Source organism: Thalassophryne amazonica, chromosome 3, assembly GCF_902500255.1.
Source record: "Thalassophryne amazonica chromosome 3, fThaAma1.1, whole genome shotgun sequence".
Taxonomy (NCBI): Eukaryota; Metazoa; Chordata; class Actinopteri; order Batrachoidiformes; family Batrachoididae; genus Thalassophryne; species Thalassophryne amazonica.
Window position 1 is genome coordinate 51,044,585 of NC_047105.1, and position 22,065 is coordinate 51,066,649.

The 22,065-nt window shown below is 40.3% G+C and overlaps 1 protein-coding gene across 2 annotated transcripts in view; it reads left to right on the forward strand.

Moving 5' to 3' along the window:
- znf362a (zinc finger protein 362a) overlaps nt 1–22,065 on the forward strand; it is a 56,307-nt gene that overhangs the window by 2,530 nt on the left and 31,712 nt on the right. The window contains exons 2-4 of one of the 2 annotated variants that reach the window (XM_034166246.1): nt 20,786–20,849; nt 21,053–21,293; nt 21,737–21,862. In XM_034166246.1, coding sequence (XP_034022137.1) covers nt 20,787–20,849; nt 21,053–21,293; nt 21,737–21,862 — 430 coding nt within the window. In that variant the 5' untranslated portion in view covers nt 20,786. The remainder of the gene's footprint in view (nt 1–20,785; nt 20,850–21,052; nt 21,294–21,736; nt 21,863–22,065) is intronic. The other variant, XM_034166247.1, reaches the window with a different exon arrangement.

Below are 22,065 nucleotides of genomic sequence, written 5' to 3' on the forward strand. Positions count from 1 at the left end.
CACATGATTCAAATCCATATAGTTTTGAAAAAAATAAAAAGGTCCGTTACTTTTTGAACAGACCTCGTATCCGCGGCTTTCATAGACATATTGGTATCAGCGTTTTTACCAATATGAAAAGTTCTATTTTACAGAATAGACAATGCAGTAAAACACTTAGATGGGAATAGATGGATGTTGGAAATAGTGTCATTACATAGCTTGTCCACCAGAGGATGGGCCAATCAATCAATCAATCAATTTTATTTATATAGCGCCAAATCACAACAAACAGTTGCCCCAAGGCGCCTTATTTTATTTATTTTAATTACATAAAAACCCCAACGGTCAAAACGACCCCCTGTGAGCAAGCACTTGGCGACAGTGGGAAGGAAAAACTCCTTTTTAACAGGAAGAAACCTCCAGCAGAACCAGGCTCAGGGAGGGGCAGTCTTCTCCTGGGACTGGTTGGGGCTGAGGGAGAGAACCAGGAAAAAGACATGCTGTGGAGGGGAGCAGAGATCAATCACTAATGATTAAATGCAGAGTGGTGCATACAGAGTGGTGCATATAGCAGCATAACTAAGGGATGGTTCAGGGTCACCTGATCCAGCCCTAACTATAAGCTTTAGCAAAAAGGAAAGTTTTAAGCCTAATCTTAAAAGTAGAGAGGGTGTCTGTCTCCCTGATCTGAACTGGGAGCTGGTTCCACAGGAGAGGAGCCTGAAAGCTGAAGGCTCTGCCTCCCATTCTACTCTTACAAACCCTAGGAACTACAAGTAAGCCTGCAGTCTGAGAGCGAAGCGCTCTATTGGGGTGATATGGTACTATGAGGTCCCTAAGATAAGATGGGACCTGATTATTCAAAACCTTATAAGTAAGAAGAAGAATTTTAAATTCTATTCTAGAATTAACAGGAAGCCAATGAAGAGAGGCCAATATGGGTGAGATATGCTCTCTCCTTCTAGTCCCCGTTAGTACTCTAGCTGCAGCATTTTGAATTAACTGAAGGCTTTTCAGGGAACTTTTAAGACAACCTGGTAATAATGAATTACAGTAGTCCAGCCTAGAGGAAATAAATGCATGAATTAGTTTTTCAGCATCACTCTGAGACAAGACCTTTCTAATTTTAGAGATATTGCGTAAATGCAAAAAAGCAGTCCTACATATTTTTTTAATATGCGCTTTGAATGACATATCCTGATCAAAAATGACTCCAAGATTTCTCACAGTATTACTAGAGGTCAGGGTAATGCCATCCAGAGTAAGGATCTGGTTAGACACCATGTTTCTAAGATTTGTGGGGCCAAGTACAATAACTTCAGTTTTATCTGAGTTTAAAAGCAGGAAATTAGAGGTCATCCATGTCTTTATGTCTGTAAGACAATCCTGCAGTTTAGCTAATTGGTGTGTGTCCTCTGGCTTCATGGATAGATAAAGCTGGGTATCATCTGCGTAACAATGAAAATTTAAGCAATGCCGTCTAATAATACTGCCTAAGGGAAGCATGTATAAAGTGAATAAAATTGGTCCTAGCACAGAACCTTGTGGAACTCCATAATTAACCTTAGTCTGTGAAGAAGATTCCCCATTTACATGAACAAATTGTAATCTATTAGATAAATATGATTCAAACCACTGCAGTGCAGTGCCTTTAATACCTATGGCATGCTCTAATCTCTGTAATAAAATTTTATGGTCAACAGTATCAAAAGCAGCACTGAGGTCTAACAGAACAAGCACAGAGATGAGTCCACTGTCTGAGGCCATAAGAAGATCATTTGTAACCTTCACTAATGCTGTTTCTGTACTATGATGAATTCTAAAACCTGACTGAAACTCTTCAAATAGACCATTCCTCTGCAGATGATCAGTTAGCTGTTTTACAACTACCCTTTCAAGAATTTTTGAGAGAAAAGGAAGGTTGGAGATTGGTCTATAATTAGCTAAGATAGCTGGGTCAAGTGATGGCTTTTTAAGTAATGGTTTAATTACTGCTACCTTAAAAGCCTGTGGTACATAGCCAACTAATAAAGATAGATTGATCATATTTAAGACCGAAACATTAATTAATGGTAGGGCTTCCTTGAGCAGCCTGGTAGGAATGGGTTCTAATAGACATGTTGATGGTTTGGATGAAGTAACTAATGAAAATAACTCAGACAGAACAATCTGAGAGAAAGAGTCTAACCAAATACCGGCATCACTGAAAGCAGCCAAAGATAACGATACGTCTTTGGGATGGTTATGAGTAATTTTTTCTCTAATATTTTGAGCAAAGCCAATTGAGTCTAATAATAGATTAAATGCAGTGTTGAGGCTGTCATTCTCAGCATCTGTGTGGATGTTAAAATCGGCCACTATAATTATCTTATCTGAGCTAAGCACTAAGTCAGACAAAAGGTCTGAAAATTCACAGAGAAACTCACAGTAACGACCAGGTGGACGATAGATAATAACAAATAAAACTGGTTTTTGGGACTTCCAATTTGGATGGACAAGACTAAGAGTCAAGCTTTCAAATGAATTAAAGCTCTGTCTGGGTTTTTGATTAATTAATAAGCTGGAATGTAAGATTGCTGCTAATCCTCCGCCTCGGTGCTATATTATTTTTTCTTTTTGAATTTTTATGCTTAAATAGATTTTTGCTGGTTATTGGTGGTCTGGGAGCAGGCACCGTCTCTACAGGGATGGGGTAATGAGGGGATGGCAGGGGGAGAGAAGCTGCAGAGAGGTGTGTAAGACTACAACTCTGCTTCCTGGTCCCAACCCTGGATAGTCACGGTTTGGAGGATTTAAGAAAATTGGCCAGATTTCTAGAAATGAGAGCTGCTCCATCCAAAGTGGGATGGATGCCGTCTCTCCTAACAAGACCAGGTTTTCCCCAGAAGCTTTGCCAATTATCTATGAAGCCCACCTCATTTTTTGGACACCACTCAGACAGCCAGCAATTCAAGGAGAACATGCGGCTAAACATGTCAGTCCCGGTCCGATTGGGGAGGGGCCCAGAGAAAACTACAGAGTCTGACATTGTTTTTGCAAAGTTACACACCGATTCAATGTTAATTTTAGTGACCTCCGATTGGCGTAACCGGGTGTCATTACTGCCGACGTGAATTACAATCTTACCAAATTTACGCTTAGCCTTAGCCAGCAGTTTCAAATTTCCTTCAATGTCGCCTGCTCTGGCCCCCGGAAGACAATTGACTATGGTTGCTGGTGTCGCTAACTTCACATTTCTCAAAACAGAGTCGCCAATAACCAGAGTTTGATCCTCGGCGGGTGTGTCGTCGAGTGGGGAAAAACGGTTAGAAATGTGAACGGGTTGGTGGTGTACACGGGGCTTCTGTTTAGGGCTACGCTTCCTCCTCACAGTCACCCAGTCGGCCTGCTTTCCCGGCTGCTCGGGATCTGCCAGAGGGAAACTAACGGTGGCTAAGCTAACTTGGTCCGCACCGACTACAGGGGCCTGGCTAGCTGTAGAATTTTCCACGGTGCAGAGCCGAGTCTCCAGTTCGCCCAGCCTGGCCTCCAAAGCTACGAATAAGCTACACTTATTACAAGTACCATTACTGCTAAAGGAGGCCGAGGAATAACTTAACATTTCACATCCAGAGCAGAAAAGTGCGGGAGAGACAGGAGAAGCCGCCATGCTAAACCGGCTAAGAGCTAGTAGCTGCGCTAAGCTAGCGGATTCCTACAAACACACAAAGTGAATAATGTGTAAATAATTTAGAGGTGATTCAGCAGAGGGAGTGCTTTAGTTAAGACACGTGAAGATTACACTGTGAAACAAATCGTTATCTAGGTAACTAGCTCAATCTAACTGCGCAGATTAAACAGCTAACAGATACAGCAAAACACCGCTGTGCTCCGGAACAGGAAGTGATACAGTGGCATTCTTTACAATCCTTTCAAGCCTGGCTGGGTCCCCCAACACTCCTTAGATACATGAGCTACAAGAGACAGAGGCAAAATGACCAGTGGGTGTTTGACAGCGATAACAGACAAGTGCACTATGCCTGGGTGGAACCAAAATAGAGGGGAAGTCCAAAATACAGTGGAAGATCACAAATGCTGTGCGATGCGACACGACTGCTAATCCAAGTGAAGACAGTGTGATATACATTGGTTGGTTATATTTGTATTTATTTATAATAAATTTCATGTTTAAACAATAAAACATCAAGCCTCAATTAGATTTCTGTGTCATAAGAGTCAGATAATAAAGTGTTAGGAAACATTGTATATTGGAATATGCATTAATATCAGAAATGTTTTACACCCCAATATCAGAATCGTATCAGACCCCCAAAAAATCCATATCACTTGTGCTCGAATCCTAAATTGGCCAAGGCTTCGGGGGCTGTCAGCAAGGAAAACTACTGCTGTCGGCAACTTTTGTTCTGTGCGTTTTTGCTTGAAGATTCAAAGAACACTCACACAGCTCTGAGTAAAAGAGCACACGGCTGAACCATAACTCTTACAGTAATGTCACATTCATGGAACATTGCTTAGGTTCCCCTTCACACATAGTGCGAAGTTTGGTAAACGTCTGGTCTATTACAGCGAAACAGTTCGAAATTAGCGCACCACGAAACATCACACAGACGAGCAGGCAGCCACGACCCATCTTCAATGCTCTTACTGAGGGAAGGAGGTTGTTTGCCAAAATCTCACAATACATGACCCCATCCATCCTCCCTTCAGTACGGTGCAGTCGTCCTGTCCCCTTTGCAGAAGAGCACCCCAAGAGTATGATGTTTCCACCCCCATGCTTCACGGTTGGGATGGTTTTCTTGGGGTTGTTCTCATCCTCTAAACATGGTAAGTGGAGTTGATACCAAAAAGCACTATTTTGGTCTCATCTGACCCCATGACCTTCTCCCATGCCTCCTCTGGATCATCCAGATGGTCACTGCTGAACTTCAAACGGGCCTGGACATGTGCTGGCTTGAGCAGGGGGACCTTGCTGCCCTGCAGGATTTTAAACCATGACAGCATCATGTGTTACTAATGTAATCTTTGTGACTGTGGTCCCAGCTCTCTTCAGGTCATTGACCAGGTCCTCCTGTGTAGTTCTGAGCTTTCTCAGAATCATCCTTACCCCACAAAGTGAGATCTTGCATGGAATCACAGACCAAGGGAGATTGACAGTCATCTTGTGTTTCTTCCACTTTCTAATAAATAATCATAACAGTTGTTGTCTTCTACCAAGCTGCTTGCCTGTTGTCCTGTAGTCCATCCCAGCCTTGTGCAGGTCTACAGTTTTGTCCCTGGTGTCCTTAGACAGCTCTTTGGTCTTGGCTATGGTGGACAGGTTGGAGTGTGATTGATTATGTGAACAGGTGTCTTTTATACAGGTAACAAATTCAAACAGGTGCAGTTAATACAGGTAAAGAATGCAGAATAAGAGGGGTTCTTAAAGAAAAATTAACAGGTCTGTGAGAGCCAGAATTCTTGCTGGTTGGTAGGTGATCAAATACTTATTTCATGCAATAAAATGCAAATTAAATATTTAAAAATCATAGTGTGATTTTTCAGATTTTCTTTTTTTTTTTTTAGATTCTGTCTCTCACAGTTGAAGTGTATCTACGATAAAAGTTAGACCTCTCCATTCTTTGTAGATGGGAAAACTTTCGAAATCGACAGTGGATCAAATACGTATTTTCCTCACTGTATACACACATAGAGATATAGGAAGGAATTAGCAGACGTCAACATGCATGCTAAATTCTGCAAACTCAAAGCTAACTTCCTGTGGAGTTAAATTTGTCTCATTAATACCTGTAAATACACAGAGGGTGATCTACAAATATTCCTTGACTTGCACAACTCTCACTCTCACCAAACACTCATGTAAACACACACGCAAGGCCTCCTGCAGATGCTGTTAAAACGTAAATATTGTTGTTGATTGACTGAGGAGCTTTATTGAACATGTACCTAAGACAACAGGATCTTAATAATTAATTAAACAACTGCAAATTGCAACCCCAATTCCAATGAAGTTGGGACATTGTGTAAAATGTAAAAAAAAACAGAATACAATGATTTGCAAATCCTCTTCAACCTATATTCAAATGAATACACCACAAATATAAGATATTTAATGTTCACACTGATAGACTTTTTTGTTTTTGTGCAAATATTTGCTCATTTTGAAATGGATGCCTGCAACACGTTTAAAAAAAAAAGTTGGGACAGTGGTATGTTTACCGCTGTGTTACATCACCTTTCCTTCTAACAACACTCAATAAACGTTTAGGAACTGAGGACACTAACTGTTGAAGCTTTGTAGGTGGAATTCTTTCCCATTCTTGCTTGATGTACGACTTCAGTTGTTCAGCAGTCTGTGTTGGGGAAGTGTCGTGACACGGACCCACAACAGGGGGCGTTAATGAAGGGACAATGGAATAGCCAAAAAGTAACAATTTAATGTTGTGAAGGTGCACAACGTAATACAGACAGATACAAATATGCGTTATATCAATCCGACAAAAGGTAGGAGACGTCCGGTGCGAGAAGAGCCGGATCCCACACAGCCCCCACCACCAACGGACCTGAAGAACACCGGAGCCACCAAGCCCTGCGCCCCAGGTGGCCACTGTCTTCAGCAGTCAGACCTGGTACTGCTGGCAGAAAAGAGAAACAGTTCTGGATGAGTGTGAGTTCGCACACTCAGTAATCCCACAGTCTGTACACAGTTAGGAGGGAGAACCTCCACCTCCAATCACACACTCGTGCAGCTCCTGAGATAACCACTTATCTGGGTGGGGTGGGAGGCGAAGCCGTCGCAGTCCACACCAAACGCCAACTCAGCAGACAGGGTATCCGTCCCAGGAAAACGGCTGCGAAACGAGATCAGACTAATACTCAAATTAAGGTTCAGCAGAGAAGTAAGTACCTGTATGGTAGAAGATTTCTCGGCGAGGAGGTGGAGTTGCACTCCGGTCTTTGTAGTAGTGGTGATGGGTGACAGCTGGTGTTGATAGGTGACAGCTGTCACCTCCAGCGGCTCTGACGCCCTCTTGTGCTTGGAGCCCGCACTCCAAGCAGGGCGCCATCTGGTGGTGGTGGGCCAGCAGTACCTCCTCTTCAGCGGCCCACAACACAGTCTGGGGTCTCCGTTGTATTTTGCACTTCGTAATGTGCCACACATTTTCAATGGGCGACAGGTCTGGACTGCAGGCAGGCCAGTCTAGTACCTGCACTCTTTTACTACGAAGCCACGCTGTTGTAACACGTGCAGAATGTGGCTTGGCATTGTCTTGCTGAAATAAGCAGGGATGTCCCTGAAAAAGACGTTGCTTGGATGGCAGCATGTATTGCTCCAAAACCTGGATGTATCTTTCAGCATTGATGGTGCCATCACAGATGTGTAAGTTGCCCATGTCATGGGCACTAACACACCCCCATACCGTCACAGATGCTGGCTTTTGAACTTTGCGCTGGTAACAATCTGGATGGTCTTTTTCCTCTTTTGTCCAGAGGACATGACGTCCATGATTTCCAAAAACAATTTGACTCATCAGGCCACAGCACACTTTTCCACTTTGCGTCTGTCCATTTCAAATGAGCTCGGGCCCAGAGAAGGCGGCGGCGTTTCTGGATGTTGATGTATGGCTTTCGCTTTGCATGGTAGAGTTTTAACTTGCACTTGTAGATGTAGCGACGAACTGTGTTAACTGACAATGGATTTCGGAAGTGTTCCTGAGCCTGCACAGTAAGATCCTTAGCAAGTTCTCCAGATTCTCTGAATCTTCTGATTATGGACTGTAAATGATGGAATCTCTAAATTCCTTGCAGTTGAACATTGGGAAACATTGTTCTTAAACTGTTGGATTATTTTTTTCACACAGTTGTTCACAAAGTGGTGATCCTCACCCTATCTTTGCTTGTGAACAGCTGAGCCTTTTGGGGATGGTCCTTTTATACCCAGTCATGACACTCATCTGTTTCCAATTAGCCTGTTCACCTGTGGAGTGTTCCAAACAGGTGTTCTTTGAGCATTCATCAACTTTCCCAGTCTTTTGTTGCCCCATCCCAGCTTTTTTTGAAACATGTTGCAGGCATCCATTTCAAAATGAGCAAATATTTGTGCAAAAACAAAAAATCTATCAGTTTGCACATTAAATATTTTGTCTTTGTGGTGTATTCAATTGAATATAGGTTGAAAAGGATTTGCACATCATTGTATTCTGTTTTTATTTACATTTTACACAACATCCCAACTTCATTGGAATTGGGGTTGTATAAAGAACACAATGCTCATATGGCTGAGGGTATTTTAGCATTGCGTTATAGTTTATAAGAGTTGGCCCCTCTGTTTAAGATGCTGATTATCACATTAGCCAGAGTACGTTGTTAGCATTCTGATATGATCCTGTTTTTTGTTTTTTAAAATTGGTTGTTTGAAACAGATGGTAGATGGTTGTCACAGCAACATATGTGGGACAATAAATCAGCTCTGGAGCAGGTTTATTTGTGTAATGTAAAGATTAGATGCCAGATGTTAAGGACGCGTTCCAGGAACTCTGCAGGCCCACCGGCTGTGTCGATCTTGTGAGAAACACCTGTTGTAATCAATGCATTAATATTAAGAAGAAAATCCTGAGTGGAGAGACTGTTGTCACAATCCTTTCATATAACCTGACACATTACTGTTAAAGGGGACCTGCTTCAATTGGATGAGAAGAATTTCGTTAAATTATTCAAAATTATAATTTCTAAACAAAGCTTGCAGTGCAGTTAAATTGTATTATTATCATAAATTATTTTAATATTTGTGTATTTTACTTAACATTTCATGGGTCCGACCCTGTGGCAGACTTGCGTCCTGTCCAGGGTGTACCCCACCTCATGTACTATGACTGCTGGGATAGGCTTCAGCTCCCCCATGACCCTTAATGACCCTTAGTTGGAGTAAGCAAGTATAGAAAATACGAGGGCTGTCAATAAAGTAACGGTCCTTTTTATTTTTTTCAAAAACTATATGGATTTCATTCATATGTTTTTACGTCAGACATGCTTGAACCCTCGTGCGCATGCGTGAGTTTTTCCACGCCTGTCGGTGACGTCATTCGCCTGTGAGCACTCCTTGTGGGAGGAGTCGTCCAGCCCCTCGTCGGAATTCCTTTGTCTGAGAAGTTGCTGAGAGACTGGCGCTTTGTTTGATCAAAATTTTTTCTAAACCTGTGAGACACATCGAAGTGGACACGGTTCGAAAAATTAAGCTGGTTTTCAGTGAAAATTTTAACGGCTGATGAGAGATTTTGAGGTGATTCTGTCGCTTTAAGGACTTTTCACGGTGCGAGACGTCGCGCAGCGCTCTCAGGCGGCGTCATCAGCCTGTTCAAGCTGAAAACCTCCACATTTCAGGCTCTATTGATCCAGGACGTCGTGAGAGAACAGAGAAGTTTCAGAAGAAGTCGGTTTCAGCATTTTATCCGGATATTCCACTGTTAAAGGAGATTTTTTTAATGAAAGACGTGCGGACGGATCCGCGCGTCGGGACGCAGCCGACGCGGTGCGGCAGCACAGGAAAAACACCTCCCTGTTGATAACCATTTGTAAAATCCAGGCGGCTTTTGATGGCTTTCAGTGGAGTGAGTATATGAGAAATTGTTTAACAGGCAGGACATGTTCCAACTTGTCCTTAAGGCTTTCAACAGAGGTGTTTTTCCTGTGGCGGAGCGTCGCGGCGGCTGCGTCCCGACGCGCGGACCCGTCCGCACGTCTTTCATTAAAAAAATCTCCTTTAACAGTGGAATATCCGGATAAAATGCTGAAACTGACTTCTTCTGAAACTTCTCTGTTCTCTCACGACGTCCTGGATCAATAGAGCCTGAAATGTGGAGGTTTTCAGCTTGAACAGGCTGATGACGCCGCCTGAGAGCGCTGCGCGACATCTCGCACCGTGAAAAGTCCTTAAAGCGACAATCTCACCTCAAAATCTCTCATCAGCCGTTAAAATTTTCACTGAAAACCAGCTTAATTTTTCGAACCGTGTCCACTTCGATGTGTCTCACAGGTTTAGAAAAAATGTTGATCAAACAACGCGCCAGTCTCTCAGCAACTTCTCAGACAAAGGAATTCCGACGAGGGGCTGGACGACTCCTCCCACAAGGAGGGCTCACAGGCGAATGACGTCACCGACAGGCGTGGAAAAACTCACGCATGCGCATGAGGGTTCAAGCATGTCTGACGTAAAAACATATGAATGAAATCTATATAGTTTTTGAAAAAATAAAAAGGACCGTTACTTTATTGACAGCCCTCGTAGATGGATGGATTTCATGGGTTCTTGGTGTGCTGGTACATATTTTTAGCATTAATGATAAAACTATAAATGATGTGATCATTCATGCAGTGGACACACAGTGTTTGACACGGTGAAGAACTAAAAATGATGCACATATGTTTTGTTTATTTATTCTGTATTGTGTAATTTTGTTGGCTGCTTTTTGCCACGAGGGCTTTCTGTTTTTTGCAGCTCTCTTTTACTGCAAATTGTCTCCTTAATTCCTCATAGTCCTCTATCAGTACACTGAATTTGCATCGTCTCAGTCCACCCAGAAGTAACACCTGTCAGACTGGCGTCCCCTCCAGGGGGGATCGTAGACTCATTTACTTGATGTTATGGAATCCAGAGATGAGCACCAGCACCAAAGGGCCTCAGGACCTATGTAGGACTTATTTCCTCCTTTATCACCTGGAGTGAACATTACTGCCCTCTGTGTGTAGAGGTCGGTAGTGCTCATTCTTCCTCATCTCAGAGTTACTGATCATGGTTCCAGGATCAATATATTGTACCCCAGTCAGTGAGGATAGATGTGCCTAATCATCTCAGATAATTGCCTCCGGACGGTCTAATCAACTACACAGTTGGATTCGAAGAACCAAAGTAACTGAATTTCCGTGACGATGACTGACAGATCATGGTTCGCCCAGCTAACCTCACCAACAACACAAGGAAGATATCCTGCTGTCAGCCAGACATGACTCAGCCCTGAGCAGTCAGTTGGTGGATAAATATATGTATAGATTTTTCCCAAGTAGTTAATGCAATATTTTTATTAAATATTTTTGATTAAAATCCTCGAGTTAAAGCTGAAAGTCTACACTACTAGCACATCTTAACTCTCCTTTGTGAGGCACAGTTACAAAAATTCTTACTGCCCAAATATTTATGTGTCTGACTGTAACGTATCTTCTCAGGATGTCATTTGGAAATGTGCAACAACGATGTGCAGCAGTCAGAACTTTTGGTCTGCTCCTCTGAGAAAGAAATCTCCAGGAAGTGAAACTGACCCCCCCAGCCCGGTATCATTGCAGGCATGTTTTTTTAAATGGGGGTTTAACTGTATGTTCAACCCTTGCATGAATTATGTTTGTTTTTCTTGGCTTGGAGAATTGGACTGTGTTATGCCTCTGCTAAGCCAAACAGACTTAGGAATGGTGAAGTGTGCCAAAATATGCAAAATGCCCCAAAAACAACTTCATATGGTTTAAAAAGAAACAGTGGAAAGAACATTAGATCATGACTTGAGCAGCATGCAAACTCTGCTGTGGAAAGCTGAAAAGGTTCTCTAAAGAGTAGTTTCTCCAAGGATAATGCATAACTGGATCCAATAAATCTGGAGAGAAACAGTAATCAATTTGTGGTTGCCAACAACAGTGCCATGCTGCACTTCATGTTACAGGTACATATGGAATATGTTTGGTAAACAGTGAATGTAACACATAATTATATTTGTTTCACATGATGAACAATAATGATGAACATTACACAATGAATACATACATGTTCAGCCACTTATCTGGGATCAGGTTGTGGGGGACAAGAAATAATGAAATGATGAATATGGAGAGCAAAAAAAAACAAAAAAAAAAACAAATCCAACAATCAGCTAACAAATACACAGGTCAAATAGTGAAAGGTCACCCACTAAATATAATGAACAGAGATTGGATAATAAAAGCTGATCATTAGCCAAGAAGACCAGAAAAAAATGTCTCTCAATCTTCTGCCACTAGGTGTCAGCCTACGTACATTCATTGTCTGCCAGCATCATTGTTCAGTCTGTTATTTATTACTTGATGTGTTGTGCATCATTCAGTCAACTGGGTTGTTCCATATCAGATCACCTAAAATTTAGAGTTTCTTTTCAGCAAATGTTCTACAGTAATATAAATGGACAAATCCAAAATGTCAGTGTTGTACTCCAAATAGTTCATGAGATATGACCATTTTACTGGGTTCAGTATGTGTTACATTTTGACAAGAAATTGTGGACACTTTATTTCTTCTTCTTGTTGTTGTTATTATCATCATTGTTATTATTATTATTATTATTATTAGCCAGTAGGAAAAAAGTTTTGAATAAAAAAATAATAATCGGGAGGCTACGTTAAGTCAAATATCTCATTTTGGTCCTAAATTGAAGCTTTTGGACATTTCAGCTTTAACTGGACAAGTTTCAGGATTAATAACCATTAACTTGGTCCTGTGGAATAATGTCCCTGTATTAGTGAGGCAGTCAGACTCTGTAGAGACTTTTAATTTGCGTCCGAAGACGCATTTGTTTTCTGTTTTATATGATTAATATTGTTTACTATGCTTTTATTCTTTTATTTATTTATTTTTTTTTATCTTTTTAACTTTTTTATCATGCTTTTAACCTGTTGATCATGCTCTTTGATTTCTTTTTATTTAATTTGTTTTGGTTTTTATTGTTGAGTTGTTTTATGTGAAGGGCCTTGAGACGACGCTGTCGTGATTTGGCGCGCTATAAGTTTAATAAATTGAAATTAATAGTTTAATTAATATCAAGTTTGTATGACTTTTTTTAAGGGTTTAGCAGTTAGCACTGTAACCTCACTGTGAGAAGGTCCCAAGTTCGCGACCTGGTCTTTCCTGTGTAGAGTTTCTATGTTCTCCCCATGTGCTAAAGCTTCTTTCCACTTCCGAAGACATGTCGGTTAGGTGAATTGATGACTAAATTGATCACAGCTGTGAATTTGTTTGTTTGTCTATATGTGTCCACTTTTCCAATGACCCTTAACTGGAATAAGCAGGTTCAGAAAATAGATGGATAGACAGATGTTAACTACAATTAAAATGTCATTGGTCTGTATATTATATGGTTCTTTGAAAATATCCAAAATTAAGTCAATAAATAATTTAGTAAGTAAGTAAATTAATCTGCCACAATTTTCAGGCAAAATTCAACATACCAGGTCTGTTAGAAAAGTATCGGACCTTTTTATTTTTTGCAAAAACTATATGGATTTGAATCATGTGCGCTTGCATCAGCCAAGCTTGAACCTTCGTGCGCATGCGTGAGTTTTTCCATGCCTGTCGGTTGCGTCATTCGCCTGTGGGCAAGCTTTGAGTGAGCACTGGTCCACCCTTCTCATCGGATTTTCATTGTGAGGAAAATGTCTGAATGGCTGGAGCAGCGCTGCATCAAATTTTTCAAGAAACTGTGTGAGACAGCCAGGTGGAAACCATTCGGAAAATTCAGATGACTTTTGGTGAAAATCCTATGGGCATCACACAGATTAAGGAGCATTACAACCGGATTAACGACGGCCCACAGCGGCTGAGGGCGCGCCGCGCTCCGAGCGGCCATCGACAGGCTGAAATGACCAGATCACTTCCAAAGTGAAGGCTGTGTTGATCCGGAACGTCGTGTGACTACCAGAGAAATGGCAGAAAAGGTGGACATCAGCCATTTTTCGTCAGATTCCACTATCACAGGAGATTTTGTAATGAAAGACGTGCGGCGGCATTCGCGCGTCGGGACGGAGCCTATTCCAGCAGTCATAGAGTGTGAGGCAGGGTACACCCTGGACAGGATGCCAGTCTGTCACAGGACCACATCTAGACAAACACATTCATACTCAATATGGAAAATGCAAATTAAAAAAAAAAAGCACAGTGATCCTTATATTTCCTTTGACTTCTATTTCGTTGCAGATAATATGACACCAAGACGTTTGTTCTGTGTTGCCAGCTTTATTTAATTTGATAATATGCATCCATTCCTGCATTTAAGGCCTGAAACACATTCCAAAAACAGTTAGGGATGGAGCAATTTATTCGAAATACAAGGATTAAATCATGACTTTTACAGCTTGTTATCTTGAGACATGTCAGGGGATGGATACATGAACATCTCCAAGTTACTGAATGTCTTCATTTGTGTCAATCATTTAAAAAATACAAACAATATGGTTCTGTATGGTAAACGTGTGTCAGATAAGTAAGTTCTTAAAAGCTGAGTGTTGAAAGGAGACTAGTGAGGGAAACCACCAAGACACCCATGATAGCTATGAAAGAATTACAAGCATCTGTGGATGTATAAAATGAGAACAGTGTGTCCCTATTCACACCTTCATGTAGGACTGGAGTAGAGAAGGATTGGAAAATATGAAAACACAGCAAATCACATCAGCTCGGGTTTCCTGTGTGCCTTCTGGCAAACTGCAGCTTTACACTTTTCATCCTGTCTTTAAGAAAATCTTGCTCTATGCCACTTCATCATGAAGTTGTGATGGAACAGACAAAAGCTGCATGATGCACAGTTTCTCCAACCACAGCCAGAGAAGCCTAAAACTCCTTCAGAGTTGTGTAAGTGTCTTGATGGCTTCCCTCACGAATTTCCTTATAGCATAGTCACTCAGTTTTTGAGAAGTGCTTACTTGACACAGATTTACCAAACAGTACCACACTGTCTGAGTAAATATTAGCAATAAATAAATAAATAATAAATTCTATTCCTGCCTCCCAGATGCCAGATTTGAATTCTGCCCCCCCCCCCCCCCCCCCCCCCAAAAAAAATTACATTTTTAATTTATTTGCTTTGATACAAAATGGAAAAACGTCTTCAAGTCTGACGAGATGGAACAAGTTTTCTCTATTGACTTATCAATCAATCATCATTTTTTTAAAAGTGCAGCTTTTCATCATGATCATTATAACTATGTATTGTCTGGTGATGAGAATGAGCAGTATGTACTGACCTCTCTGCTCCTGAGACTGCCTGCATCATTCAGCTCCTGTTTCTCCTGATTCCCATCAGACGACCATCTGGGTCCCCTTACGTGACAGATCAGGGTCTGAGCTGCATCACTTCTAGCATTTCTGTTTTCTTTGACAAGAGTTTTCAAGTGTTCCCGAATGACCTCTTGTAATCATGTTAGAGCAGCGTGTCCGTCCCTATGCAGGCCTGTGGCTGGAAATTCCAAGAAAAAGGCACCGTGAGGCTGAATGAGAGACTCCTCATGTCCATTCTGCCTCATCCCCACATAAATATCTTTTGAAAACTTCAGTGACTTAAACGTCTGTAACGACGCTAAACTGTGCCCATTGGTGGAAACAAGGGTGCACAGAGCTGTTCTGTGTGTACGGACAGAAATAATCCTCTTGCAATTGCCAGAGGTGAAGATCTAATCACAAGACCGGAGCAATTCATCTCAGATGATCACATCAAGCAGTCAGCTGCTCCTTGGTGGTTAGAGATCGCCTATACCAGATAGACAGCACTGTGCAAAAAAAAAAAAAAAAAAAAAACCTTGACAGGGGGAATTTTTCTGCAAAAATGTAAAATAACACTATGTAACAAATTTTTATTTTTGTTTTGTTCCTGGGTACACAGTGTGTTTTCCTAACCTGTTATGCCTTAAATAAATAGAAAATAGCTGTTATTCCACAGAAAGTTTGCTTCTGTGATCAGGACAATGATATTTTGAAATTTGTCTGTTTTCAAGAATACGTATTCTCGATTCGCCTTCACTACTACTGAGTAGTCTTCTATAGAAGTTTCCAGAATTATCTAGAAATTTCAAGAAACTTTTAGAACTTTCTAGAACGTTAAAAAAAATTTAATCAAAGTTTGTGCTGAATGTAGTCATTTTTCCATAGACTTTAGAGATAAGCAGTTGAAATATAACACTTAGAAGCCAGGAACAAAAATTGTGTTACATAGTGAATTCATAATAGAGTGCTAAGCATGAAAGACTGATCAAAAATAAATATCTTGTGTCACAACTGTTTGTCTTTAAAGGTGAATTATTCTGTGAGTATCCTGCAATATTGCAACAACATTAAATTGGTTATTTCAGTGTTCCTTGATGATTTAGTGCAGCGGATAACTGAAACAATCCTGCAAATGATACAAGCACCAAATTCGGCACAAATACTCCTTAGATATTACCCTTTTGGGAAAAAAAAAAAAAAAAAACCGACTGGCCACTTGAATTTTCAATAGGCGGCCAGGTAGGGGTCAATTGAAGAATTACACAGGGGTCAAAATTACAAATGCTCCAATCAAATTGAAAACTACATTACGTTATTTGTCTGATCATAACGATTCCATAAAGGTATAGTTTGGACTATCTATGACTGAATGTCCAGGAGTTATGATGTAAAAACAGCAAAAATGGTGAAAAAGGTCAGTTTCAGTTTGTACAGGGGTAAAAGTTAAAGTCCTTCAATATTGGTAAAAAGTGATGCAAATTGTTGGATGGGATGATAGGATTAATAAATGGAATAGTTTTGACTGTGTTGAATGCTTGATCTCCAACGTAAAGGTCAAATGAGGCCATGTCCATTGGACTCTATGACATGTGACATATGTTACCCTGCAGTATGATAACTAAGCATGATACATACTATACAGACTATTTCTTTTTAAAACCCTGTTAACTAATAATTTGCATAATTTTTTTAACCAAAATTGGAGCAACTTTGCCTTTTAACCCCTGTACAAATTGAAACTGACCTTTGTTACCATTCTTGCTGTTTTTACCCCATAACTCCTGAACATTCAGTCATAGATTGTCCAAACTATACCTTTTTGGAATTGTTATGATCAGACAAATAATGGAGTGTAGTTTTCAATTTGATTGGAGCACTTTTAATTTTGATCCCTGTGTAATTCTTCAATTGACCCCTACCTGGCCCCCTACTGAAAATTTAAGGGGCGAGTTAGTTTTTTCAAAACAGTAATGTCTAAGGAGTATTTGTGCCACATTTGATGCTTGTATCACCATTTGCAGGATTTTGCTCTAAACATTCTCTTAGCTGCTGCACTAAATATACCCTGTTTGTATTAGTTGGGCTGTAAACCAGTCCAGTCATCAGCTTTTAGTTCTGTGACATTTGTGTAACTTTCTATAATATACTGCTTTTTAGATTAGACTGTGAAAATTTTCTAAAAATAGAGTAACAAATGAATTTAACAGCATATGTTCAGCAAAAAGAAATACTCAATGTCTAAAGAGTACTGGGAAGAGGTAAATTCTTATTCATGTTTATGTCATTGACAAATGTTTGTGAAATTCCAGTTTTTTGCTCCAGTTTTCACTTTGCTCATCTCATTAAAATCAATAAAGTTAGACATTCACAACTTAGCAAGAACTAGAGCGCCATGCTCATAGAGCGCTATCCTCCGCCAACACAAGTTTCCAATTCTACATAATTTAACCTTAGAAAAAATTTTCAAGGTCAAAGTCCTGTTAGAAGTGGCTTTTTATAAGCTAAATTAGATGCGATCAAATGTCAGGAGGATGTATTTAGTTCATGCACTTGAATCAGTGGTTTTTTTGTGTGTGTGTGTGTGTGTGTGGTGTATCAGGTTCCCCCCGACTTAGGTTTCTGAATTCTTTTTCAGATAATTTTCACAGAACATTGCTTATGTCTGCTATACACAAATTGTCTTTGCTGTTTGGCACTTGGTTTCTGACTGATTTAACCTTTATTTATTTAAACAGGTAAGTCCAATTGAGATCAAGATCTCTTTTAGAAGGGATACCTGGACAGTTAGAAAGTTTCCAATCCACCTAACCTGCGTGTCTTTAGATGTGGGAGGAAGCTGGAGTACCCGGAGGGAACCCTGGCAAACATGGGGCGAACATGCAAACTCCACACTGAAAGGCCACAGGTGGGAATCGATCCCATGACCTTCTTGCTGTGAGGCAACAGTGCTAACCACTAATAGAATAGAATAGAATAATTCTTTATTGTCCACCGATGTGGAAAATTGTCTTTGGCTCACCAGCACAAAAAAGACAAAAAAAAAAAACAGTCATAAAACATTCATACAAACACACAAATAAAACAAAAATAAGATACATAAAATACATGGAAGTAAAAGAAGAAATAGAATAAGACCTAGTAAGATAAATAAAACGTACAGTAAGATCTAATAAAATCAAATAAAACAGAAGTAAAGCAGTTCATGTTTAATTTGTGGAGTGGTCACTTTTTTGAGTTCATTATGGTGACGGCATTTGGTATAAAAGATTTTTTGAAAGAACCTTTGGCTAGAGGAGCTCTGTAGCGCCTCCCAGACTTCAAGAGCTCAAACTGACAGGACAGAGGATGAGAGCTGTCTGCCAGGACTCTCTCAGCTTTCCTCCTCATCCTGTCAGTGTAAATGTGGGCCAGAGTCTTCTGGGGTTTTCCCACAATTTTCCCTGCCATTTTTACAATTCTATTTAATTTGTCCTTACATTTACAACTCAAGTGACCAAACCAAACACAGATGAAATGTTAAAATACTCTCAATATGTGCAGAATACACAAGCTCGAAAATCTGTGGATTAACACCAAGACAACTCAATCTTCTGAGAAGACTGAGTCGCTGTGAACATTTCTTAAAGATAAAATCAGTGTTTTCAAAGAAGCTCAAGTGACTATCAAGAACTGTACCAAGATATTTAAAAGTTTCAACCGTTTCAACAAACTGGCCATCGAGTGAAACTGGCTGCACGGTCAGTTCTTGCTTTGTGTGAAAAACAAGCTCCTTTGTCTTAGACACATTGATTTCCAGATGGCTGTCGAGACACCAAGCTTCAAGAGCCTTAGTGTGAGCGAGATAGGAGGCTTCGCCAGAGGAGTCACACTTCTGTAGCAGGCCGACTAGGGCCATGTCATCCGCGTATTTAATCAGTTTAAAGTTTGTGTCATTAACTGCAAATTTGTTTGTAAAAAGAGAGAAGAGCAGAGGTGAAAGAACGCTACCCTGTGGGCAGCCAGTGCTTATGATGAGCTCTCCTGACAGAATGTTGTTAGCACAAACTCTTTGAGGGCGACAAGACAGAAAGTCTCTGATCCAGAGCATCAGGCCCTTTTCAACATTTAAATCAGCCAGCCTTTTCAGAAGAATATGTAATTTCATAGAATTAAAAGCTGCACTGAAGTCTACAAACAAAACCCGAGCATATGCTTTAGCAAGTGAAAGCTGCTTTGAGATCATGATCATAATCCACTGTGCTGCCCTTGATAACTGGAAGATAGACAAACAGGCATAAAGTCGGAACCTCCATCCAATTTTGGTGGTGTAGGTAAATCCATAACAGGAAAATGAGTGTGATTGAGGCACTTTTGTTTGAAATATAATGCAAAATGTACACCAAATGGGCTTTTCAGTATTAAATTCAAAAGTCCACAAAATCCACAGTCCGGATAAGATCGGGATCAAACTTTTGTCAAGCGATAGTGAGTGCTAGTCTGCACCTCACTTTCAAATATAAGAGTGATTGGGGCACGTTTGTTTAAGATATAATGTAAAATATACATTAAATGGCGTTTTCAATGTTAAATTTAAATGGCCACAAAATCTGTAATCTGGATCAGATCTGGATCAAACATTGTCAGTCGATAAAGGATACCATCCTACATGATGCTGTCAATTATGAAAGAAAGTGGATATTTTTTGACAGTTATGGATTTTTGAAAATGTGTTTAATGTTAAAGGATAAGGATTTTTCCTGACTTTGACCTTTGATCTATGACCTTGAAAACTGAATCAGTTCTTGACTATCAGGATATGAATCTTCTGTTTAAACAAAACAAAAAACCAACAAAAAACAACATAACAATATATGAAAAATTGTGGGTTCCAGGCTGATCAGTATTTTTGGTAATCCCTGGTTTTCTGCCCGATCCATGATCGGACTTGTTTTAAAATGGACAAAATTCTCTCACTTTTGATGATATCTATTGGAGAAAATCACTGTGGTGCCTAAGACTGGCACAGTTTGTACAACACATTTTAAGTCTATATAGCTGTCTATGTACACACAGTAAGGTAGACACATCGATTAACTTAATTCAATCATTTTATTCATGGAACTCATAAAAGTGAAACTGACATTATTATTTATTGATTGATTAATTAATTTATTTTTTGCTGTGTTCTGAGCACCAGTGGGAAATGGAGTGAAAATGGATCAAAAATCTTTTCAAACCCCTTTTATGGCAGAATTCTATACATCTATATAATTAATATGTTCATAATACTTATGTTTTCACAGTAAATAATCTCTAAATATGTTTGGACTCTAAAACATACTGGACTTTAGCACAGAAAGAGGAGAAAAAACATGTTTTAGATTTGTTGAGAAAGTTTAGTACATCTTTCTTTTGATAAACCAACTTGATTTCATTTATCTTTTTTCCACATGGAGCATCTCGCATATAATGAATCTAATTAAGCGTCACAGATCTTTTTCACAGTTAACCACACAGACGTGATTAATCATAAAAAACGTATTTAATTCTGAATATAATCAGTACTTGTAGCCCTGCTGATAAATATTTTCACTTCATATTATGGAGAAGCTGAGTCATCCAGTTTATCCAGTGGCTTCCCATTCGAAATATCTCCACATCTCGAGTGCTCTCGTCTTTTACTGGAAACTGTTGTGTGCCGATTTTTGCTCCAAAAATTGCAGTGCATTGTGGGAAAATTGTGGTGCATTTATGGAGATGACCTTTGTGTTGACATTTCAGGATGGCTGAACCTCGTTTCAACAGTCCTTACTTCTGGGCTCCACCTCACTCAATGCCAAGCCAGGTGAGTTACACACGGTGTCACGGTCATATCATTGTTTTCGTGCGCTGCTTGCTGCTCGTCATTCTCTAGCTGGTCAAACCTCAAACATTTAAGGAGGGTACAGTGTCATGTACCAACCATTAGAGGGAGCCAGCGTATGTAAAATGACACTGTCTGAACTGATGGACGTTCTCTTGTCACAAATGTTGTTTCTTGGCTGTCAGCTGGATAACCTAGTCTTGATCAATAAAATCAAGGAGCAGCTGATGGCAGAGAAGAACAGACCACCACACCTGCCCCCTTCCACAGCTCCTTCCCATCAGGCTTTACTGGCTCCTCCCACCCAGACAGAAGGCAGGCACCACGGGATGACCAAAGCCCAGCAGATGTCAGGTCTCCACTCCCACAGTCCTTCTCCACCAGATATCGCCCTGCACGCCCGCCCTGCATCCAGCTCGGTTACGGGTACGCTGACAATTACTCCTCATCACATTCCACAGTTCGTAACCTGTTACTTTACATCTCACTGTACAACATCTGGACAGATGTTTACATTCCTAAATGATGCCAAATTGCAAATATAATTTGTTGACTACCAGCCAAAGTACAGTGTTTTTTGTTTTTTTTTTTTGCTAAATTGTTTTCTTGTGGGGAGGTGATGGTCTAGTGGTTAAGCAGTGAGCCTGAGACCACAGGATCCTTGGTTCAAATCCCTGCCAGACCGGAAAATCACTTTCGACCCTTGGGGAAGGTCCTTAATCCCCCAGTTGCTCCCGGTGTGCAGCGTTGCATATTAACACCCTGACATTGTATGAGAATGTGTGAATATGTGAATGCAAGGCATCAATGTAAAGCACTTTGAGCTTCTGATTCAGATTTCCATTGACCATTCTACACATCTTTCACAGGACGTATTCTGGGTGATGTAAACTTGAATCTAGATGATAAGGCAGCTATAAAAGCCAGAGGATTGTGGGAAGACTGGCATTTCCGACAAATCATAGACCATCCATCAAGACCAAACCACATCTCGGGTAAGCACGCTCTCTACTTCCATTTCCTAAAAGTTGACTAAAAGAAGAAGTTATTGTGCTAATCAGGCCTGTGGTATTTGGATTTGTTTCAATACTATTTGGACCTAATGTTGTGAATTCAAAATTACAGGCTGGATACACCATAATGTACATGATGAAAAATGTCATCTTCCTCAATTCATACCAAAAACATAGTTTTTTAT